Here is an 8,916-nt window from a genome sequence, read left to right as displayed (position 1 = left end):
TACAACTTGTATGTAGTAGCTCAGTTACAGCCACAGAGAAGAAGGGGTAATGATTACACTTAGCGCTACGACACATCTGGAAACCCGCAAGACCAGAGAGGGGTCTGGACAGGTTCAAAATTGTAGCGAACCTGTGTAATATGAGCACACAGGTTGCAGACTTCAGGAGTCCCAGATTATAATGTAATGCATAATGTAATAATGTAAGTGCTCCCAAGATGTCAAGATTTTAGTCCTAGTGTAACGGATGTGAAACGGGCTAGCTTAGCTAGCGGTGGTGCGCGCTAAATAGCGTTTCAATCGGTGACGTCACTTGCTCTGAGACCTTGAAGTAGTGGTTCCCTTTGCTCTGCAAGGGCCGCTGCTTTTGTGGAGCGATGGGTAATGATGCTTCGTGGGTGGCTGTTGTTGATGTGTGCAGAGGGTCCCTGGTTCGAGCCCGGGTATGGGCGAGGGGACGGTCTAAAGTTATACTGTTACACTAGTCTAGTGTATGCCTAGCTTTAGGGTTCTATATAGACACCAACACCAATCCAACATCAAGGAAGGATGCATGTCTGTCGTATTCGAACAAGGCCCTTTAATGAGCACTAATCACCACCCAGCACTGACGATGACTGTGCTCCTGTTTTTGCACAGTACAATTACCTATTTTAATTGTATGGGATTTTAATTAGCTTCATTGTCATAATTAGATCACATCAAACATTAGTCATCATCTGGCCAGCTTAAATGTGAATCTGAATAAACCTGATGAGAACATTTTATGAGATTTACTCTCTATCTCTCTCTCTCTCTGTCTCTCTCTCACACACACACACACACACACACACAATGAGGTAGGCTGCCTCCTACACAACACAGTCATTTCGGGCTGACACTAGGCTGACTGCCGACCGTGGACGGAGAACATACAGAAAGGACAATTTCATCCCGAAAATAATACAAGGTGTTCGTTTGATTCAAACGGAAATTAGCCCACTGTCTAGACTACAGCGTGTCATAATTTGCCCTGCGTATAGGCTACAGGATGGATGTCCAGAGTATGAAATAGAGACTAACCGAGTAGCATATCTAAACCGATGATGAGCGGGGTTACTTCGGGCACAGGGTCGGCTTCGTGCCGCTTCGCCCACTACTTCGTGGTGTGTGGATTGGACACGGAGACTGGTCTAGAACCCGAAGAATTAGCAGGTAAATATTATGTTGTTGATTGATATTTGCCTAATTAATAGAATAAAAAATGTATCTAAACTTAAGAATTAGCTTACGCAATTAAAGGCGAAAACCCGAGAGATCTTCAATTGATTGATTGATCAATTTATTTATCAAAGTGACTGTGGTGACTGTTCGAGAGGTTTTTATTTGTGTCTGGCAGCAAGTCCAGTGTCATGTGAGAAGTGATGTTCCGTGGCGTGAGACAACGTCGGGAAAACAGATGAGACTGGGAGCGGTGTTTATTGTTGTCACAGTCACCGCTGAGTGCATATGAAGCCCCTAGTTGGGTACTACGGGGTATTCTAAGAAGAATGTCTAATTGCTGACACAAAAAAGCAATGTTTGGAAGAAAATTGGTATGTGGACGAAGGTCATGCTTAGATTAATAAACTATAAAGGAAAACAAATGGCTACAGTTTATTTTGTTATTTTATGAAATGTTTTTTAGAAAAGGGGTGTTTTTTAAAGTACCCGGGTAACCCCGGTAGAAGATTAGGGCATAGGGTTTCACAGAAGTGTCTTTAAATCAATTTAAATTTAAATGACATTCTGGAGCAAAAGGTTTTCAATAGTTGTCTTTAATTCATTAAAAAAAGATGATTTGGAATGGAATATAACTAATAACATTAAATAACATTGGAATATAACATTTTAATAACAATAACTTAACTAATTAACCCAGTGTAAAATTGATGTGGCAACTCGCTTATCCTCTGCAACTGCACGATTCTAATTTGTACATTGGTCACAAATAAAGCTATCCCCAGGAAAATTGGAGCACAACTCATGAGCCCACCTTCTGCACTGCTCAGACCTAATCCAGTCCCCACCTGTGACTGAAAACTCGGGGAGAGATGCCAACTGAAAAGCTCACTTAAAACATAGCTAGCTATCTAGCTATATGACATAAAATGCTGTGTAAAATAGCTAAAAGGCTAACATTAACTGTAAAGCTATCAGTGACTAGTGGAAACATTTACAACTGCAACCAAGTTGCGTTATTTTGTTAATGTATTTTACCTCAGACGATCTGGCAGTAAGGTTGCTAGCTAGCACTCCTAGCAGCTTATGCTAACTAGCTAGCTGGCTAGCATTTACTGCTAGTGAAGTTGCTAGCTAGCATAAACTAGCGCTAACTGGGTTAGTCATTGTCTAAATGACAGTTTGCTTCCATTTGGTTCTTAAATGGTTTCCGTTGCCAGACGTAATGAATACACCCATAGTTTATCACAGTCATGGTAGAGGTAAGGGTTAAGGTTAGCACTGACCCAGCCAACCCACAGTTACTTCTTCGCTGTGGTTTTATGGCGAACTACGCTCAAAAAGGTGTATTGCCGCCACCAACCGAACGGTGGTGAAAAAACTCACAAAAAAAGTATTTGCGTTACAGGGTAGGGAAAATGAACATTAGACAAACTACAAAAAATAATTAATAACATATATTCCCATTACTTCAGTCATTTGAAAACTCAAATACCAAATACTATATAAATATAATAAATAAATATACAAATACTCAAATAGGCTCTGAGGCCTGAGAGGGTGGGACCGCACGATACAATATTCCATGTAGTTCCTCTGATGATAAATATTTTCGACCCAGAAATAGTTCAGTTGCAAAAACAATGACGTCCATCAATTCTTGACTTCTTTTCAACTTGTGTAGTGCCGTTTACATCGCTATAAAAGACACAAAGTCACTTTATTTAGGTGAAATGTTTATTAGCGGAGGAAGGCAGATCCCAACCATGTATATTATTCCACTCCCAATCACTCTTGTTGATGCTGCAGCAGAGTAGCCCACACACAGGGACAAACAAGTGAATTAACATCTTGGACATGTTTATTCTGATCTGCACTCATCTGTAGCTGGAACAGGGTGGATGCACACTCAACCAGATTAACAAAAGCCGTCTTGCTGGACTGTGCTTGGTACCAAATTAGACATGGCACTGTCAGGTGTGTGTGGTATCTCGTCTGCCGAGAATAGACCTCCTTGTGAGGTCAAAGGTGGTGCATGGCGGTTCTCCAGGGATAATCTCCTCCACTGATGAGTCCTGTTTTATCACAGACAACCATCTCCCTGTCCTATCCTCCGCTGTAATGGGTGTGGTGGGTCTTGTTCATTGATTATGGCACAAACTGTTTACAAAATGTTGTGCAACACGACACAAAAAAACAAGCCTTTCTTAAAAGGGCCTACTGTTTCGTGCCCTGTAGTGAACACGGCCTGTTTGTTCTGTAGCCAACTCCGTTGTGGTTGTCGTAGCCTACCTTGGGGCCAGAGCCTTTCCTGGTCAGGTCACTCGGATGCAGTGGATGGCGTGCTTCACGTTGCCACGGCAACCGCGACAGTCAGCCACGGTGATGCTGTCTTGCCTGAAACCCGAGGGGGAGTGGCCACTTCCAGAGAGTCCCTGGCCTATGGTGTGTAAATGGTATATTGCAGGCTCTTGTATATTGGATTCTCCATAATAAGTCCCTGGTGAGGAGGAGGCAAGGAAGTATGTGTGCGTGCGTGCGGGCGAGTGCACATATGCATGTGTCCGTGTGTGGGTTCTATTTAGAATAAAACAATTTGAACCTCTCCCCACTGCCTCTCTGTCATTGTTAAATCACAGAAAACACACACACATAGTCACACCCTGTATTCTGTTTTCCATGTGGAGTTGGGGGAGAACGACAGGGGAGGGAGTATCAAAGGCAGAATATCCTCTGTAGAATGTAGAATTCGTCCACAGGGAACATTGCGGGGTGGTAACCGGACACATTTATCCCTCTGTGACTGTCGTCATGCAGCCTAGCTAGACTAGTGCTTTGTCTCAGGCTATGAAAATGGAAAAAAAACATCCTTACCCCCCTTCACATTCACAACAGCCCCCCTACTCACTGAGGATCACGTTATCCAGACCATGCAGGGAAAGGAAAGGACAGAACTCAGTATTACTGTTATTAGTTATAGTGTGTGTTTGTGTGTTTCGATAAATGGATGTGTGGGCATGCATGTGTTCTAGATTATATATATTCTTTAATTAATGCATGCTCGTGTTTTTTCAAGGTAGGAGCGGGTGTGTGTGTCTTGGTGTAGCGTTTCCAAGTAAGGACAGTAGTGATAGCAGGTTCTCTGCTGGGTGGGACATGGTTCTGCTCCCTGCTGGGTTGGACAGGGTTCGCTCCCTGCTAGATGGGACAGGGTTCTGTTCCCTGCTGGGTGTGACAGGGTTCTGTTCCCTGCTGGGTGGGACATGGTTCTGTTCCCTGCTGGGTGGGACAGGGTTCTGCTCCCTGCTGGGTGGGACAGGGTTCTGTTCCCTGCTGGGTGGGACAGGGTTCTGCAATCTGGCCTTCACCAATCTGCTTATGTAACAGCAGGCCATCCTCGTCTGTGTGTGTGTGTGTGTGTGTGTGTGTGTCTGTCTGGATGGTGTTTTCTGAGAGGTATGTTTGTGTCGGTGAACAAATGTGTGTTCCTTTGAGGGGTGTGTGTGTCTGTCGATGGTGAATGTGTTTTTTGAGAGATGTCGTTTGTGTAATTGGAGAGTGACTGCAGAGAGACAATCTGCTCTTGTTGACCTCTCAATAGATGCCCCTTGTGTTTCTGCAGCCCTAATCAAATGTCACATGACGTTCCCGGCTGGAATGCCGGATCGTCGTGGTTTCATCTGCCGGCTGCTCCCGGCCGGCTGACTGTCACACGGAAGGACATTAGTGTCGGAGAGGGAACCCCCACAGTGGGCTGTTCAGGGACGCCGAACTGTCATCCGGTTTGGAACGTGTGATCCAACGCTGGATTGGAAAATGCTTTTTTAAGAATCGACATTGAACAGGTGTCAAGGGAAGTTTAGATTTTTAGAGCCTACTACAACCTTGCTTAAAGGAAGCATGAACGCAGCCTGTGATTAGTTTGTGTGAAGGAAGACAAGGATGGCTCCTGTTGGCTGTACTGTAAAAAGACCTATTGGACTCCTATTAGGCTATATTCAGTCACATTGAAAAGCTGGTGGTTATGCTTGTACAGTCGGTTTTGACCTCACATGAGCTCTTGGTTTCTTCTGTAACCAATCAATGATCAAATCCGAGTCGTCCATTCCCGTGAATGCGTTATCCCTCTGAGCTAAAGCCTTCATGCAAGTTCTCCAGTGTGGAAACAGTGGTGCATATGATTTCAGCAAGCATAGTTCAGCAAACCACTACATTTATTCAGGAGACGAAGACCACTTGGAGATTCTTATAATTGAGACGGAGTGTCTGCTCCTTGAATGAAAGCCCGTTGTCATTCTGTCTTTTTATCGGTCTGCCCACCTCCGTCTCCCTCCTTCTCCTCTTGCCCATCCGAGGGTGTGATGAATTGAATGTGGTGGGGCAATTGAGTTGGGCGAAGATGAAATTACATCGCTCTTTATATAGTCAGTCATCCCTGTCTCAATCTGTCCGTTTTGAAGGATGGGGCGCTGCGTACGACTGTTAATCACACATTTAAATATCTATCAGCCGTGAAATGTCAGCTGCTTTATCATAGGCCTCTTTGTCTTTTAGGTTTCGGATCACACCTCTGTTCGTCTGCGTATCTACTGTATGGGAAAATTGGGTGATTTTTACAGAATGCCTACTAGCATCCAATGAAATTGTATGCATTTGTAATCTTATTTAACATCACCAACACTATAGACCAATGAAAACCAGATCCAATCAGCAATGTTCATTAGGGCACCCCATAGCAACATGTTTTGAAATGTTTCGCAACAGTAAACCAAGTCAAGAGTTTCTTATTGGACAAGGTCTGGTAGTGCCTCCCCATTTGGATTGTTTTCCTTCCGTAAGTGGGCCTACTGAACCAGACTCAGGTTCGACAGCGAAAGGGTTATATGTGGCATAAAAATGGCGTCGTCCTCTTCCTGTCCTGAGAACTGATGTGACTGACTGAACTCCCCTTGAGAAATCTAGCCATGCTTGAAGAGGGATCCTGTGACGTTGAGATTTGCAGCAGTGTCTCGGAGACGTTTCAGTCCCTGGAGTGGAACCGTGAGACTAAAGGCCCGTTCCAATGTGAAGGAATTGCCGTCTTAATTCTTTCTACTGTTCCTCCTTCCTTCCTCTGACTAATCACTGATCCGTCATGGCAGAATTGGTAGGATAAAGTAGGATAAATGTATTTTCGTAGTGTTTTAACATGGCCAACAGATCTGTTGTGGTTGTCTCTGGAGTGAGCTGAGCTGATTTCACAGTGCTGTGTGGGAGATGTCTAGCTAGGGCAATGATGATTATGATAGTCGCACAGCCTAACCGAGGCCCCATTTTTAATCTTTCATCCGCAGAACAAAAACAAGCCACCCTCCCCTCCCCCTCCCTGCTTCACCATCCCTCCTGTTAGCTCCCTCTTCTTCCCCCTCTGCTTCCATATCTCCCTATCCCTCTTCTCTTTCTGTCTCTTGAACCCTTTCATCTCCTACGATTCTCTCTCTCTCTCTCTCTCTCTCTCTCTCTCTCTCTCTCTCTCTCTCTCTCTACCTTTTGTCTTTAATGTGGTCAGCAACTTCCTAATATTTGACCTCAATCTCTGACACTAAACAGCTCAAAAACAACAGTGTACCATTCATTCACCAGTGGACTGTTCATTTCAAGTGGTTATGTTTAAAATGCGTCCCCGTGAGACCTTCAAAGAACAGGTTCAGTGAATGGACATGAGCAGTGAAACCCATTCCCAGGCACGGAGTGAATAGAGATTTGATCACAGGTGGCTTGCCGCACCTTAATTGGGTAGGATGGGCTCTGGAGCCATCTTCCCCTCACCAGCCTCCTGTGGATTTCGCACAGATGTTTGATGTTGCCTCATGGCTGTGTGCGCGTGCGTGCATGCATGCGCGTGCGTGCGTGTGTGTGTGTGAACCTACCTATCTGGGTCAGCTAATGAAACGTAGCGACTGACTCCCTCTCCAAGGCCCCGGCAAACTTAATGCAGGCGGAAATGGTGACCATGGCAGCCAGACGTCCCTCTCTTCTCGACGGCTCAAGGCTCTTCTTTTTTTGTTGCCCTGAGGAAGATCAAGGCTTGGTAGATAACGCGTCACAGTGTGGTCTTAGTGTTTGTCACATCTCTTGAGCTACACTGTTGGTTAAGGGCTTGTAAGTAGGCATTTCACAGTAAGGTCTATACTTGTTGTATGCGGCACGTGTGACAAATACAATTAGATTTTGATTTGATCTCTGCGTGTCCCTTGATTAAAATACAAATAGAGGACCAGAATGGATGACGCTCTGATTCACTTCCTTATCACACCGATATCCAACATTGGCTGCCCTGTTCTCATAACATCGCATTCGTACAATGGCTCCTACCCAACCGGGTCGTTTTCAATAGTGCACACCATAGCAAAACGTAAATGAGGGTTTCTCCCGCAGGAGGCTGAAAAGATTTGGCATGTGACTGGCTGCATCACCGCTTGGTTTGGCAATTGCACCGCCCTTGACCGCACAGCTCTGCAAAGGATGGTGCGGACAGCCCAGTACATAACTGGGGCCGAGATACTAAGCTATATGGAATTGTTTTAAGGTCATACCAAGGATCATTTTGCTATTTGATTTGGAATGTTAAGACCCCTTGAAGTGTATATATATATATATATATATATATATATAAAAATGATTTGGCCTTACTGCTATTAGCCCAATAACATATTCATTACATGGAACAACAGTCCCCCCTCAAACAAATCTGAAGGAAGTTTGTTCTGAAGTGTCTGTCCTATATCTGAGAGATATAAGAACGATCAGGATATTTTAGTGAATAGGACCCAGCCTGCATTCATACTACCCACCCACCAGCCTGCATTCATACTACCCACCCACCAGCCTGCTTTCATACTACCCACCCACCAGCCTGCATTCATACTACCCACCCACCAGCCTGCATTCATACTACCCACCCACCAGCCTGCATACATACTAACCACCCACCAGCCTGCATACATACTACCCACCCACCAGCCTGCATTCATACTACCCACCCACCAGCCTGCATTCATACTAACCACCCACCAGCCTGCATTCATACTACCCACCCACCAGCCTGCATTCATACTAACCACCCACCAGCCTGCATTCATACTACCCACCCACCAGCCTGCATACATACTAACCACCCACCAGCCTGCATACATACTACCCACCCACCAGCCTGCATTCATACTACCCACCCACCAGCCTGCTTTCATACTACCCACCCACCAACCGCTTTCCTACTACCCATCCACCAGCCTACATAAATTCTTGTCTGCAGCATCCTTTCTGTTGTCGGCTTTCCATACGTCATCGGAGAAGTAGGTAGAATAATATAATCTGGGTGGATATGCGTTAGATTGTAAGACGCGTTGTTTTAATTAATTATTTAAAATTTAAAACATTTCTCCCCAATTTCGTGGTATCCAATTGTTAGTAGTTACTATCTTGTATCTTGTACAGAAACCCAGCCTAAAACCCCAAACAGCAAGCAATGCAGGTATAGAAGCACGGTGGCTAGGAAAAACTCCCTAGAAAGGCCAAAACCTAGGAAGAAACCTAGAGAGGAACCAGGCTATGAGGAGTGGCCAGTCCTCTTCTGGCTGTGCCGGGTGGAGATTATAACAGAACATGGCCAAGATGTTCAAATGTTCATAAATGACCAGCATGGTCAAATAATAATAATCACAGTATTTGTCGAGG

The 8,916-nt window shown here is 44.9% G+C and overlaps 1 protein-coding gene across 2 annotated transcripts in view; it reads left to right on the top strand.

The window, feature by feature from the left end:
- The first annotated feature begins 824 nt into the window (after nucleotides 1-824).
- Nucleotides 825-8,916, top strand: part of LOC109867807 (DENN domain-containing protein 5B-like) — a 56,162-nt gene continuing 48,070 nt past the window's right edge. For both annotated transcript variants that reach the window (XM_020457117.2, XM_031801670.1), the window contains exon 1: nucleotides 825-1,194. In XM_020457117.2, coding sequence (XP_020312706.2) covers nucleotides 1,083-1,194 — 112 coding nt within the window. In that variant the 5' untranslated portion in view covers nucleotides 825-1,082. The remainder of the gene's footprint in view (nucleotides 1,195-8,916) is intronic.

Source organism: Oncorhynchus kisutch, linkage group LG22, assembly GCF_002021735.2.
Source record: "Oncorhynchus kisutch isolate 150728-3 linkage group LG22, Okis_V2, whole genome shotgun sequence".
Classification (NCBI taxonomy): Eukaryota; Metazoa; Chordata; class Actinopteri; order Salmoniformes; family Salmonidae; genus Oncorhynchus; species Oncorhynchus kisutch.
Note: the sequence above shows the minus strand (reverse complement) of the source record. Positions and strands in the feature narration are given on the sequence as shown.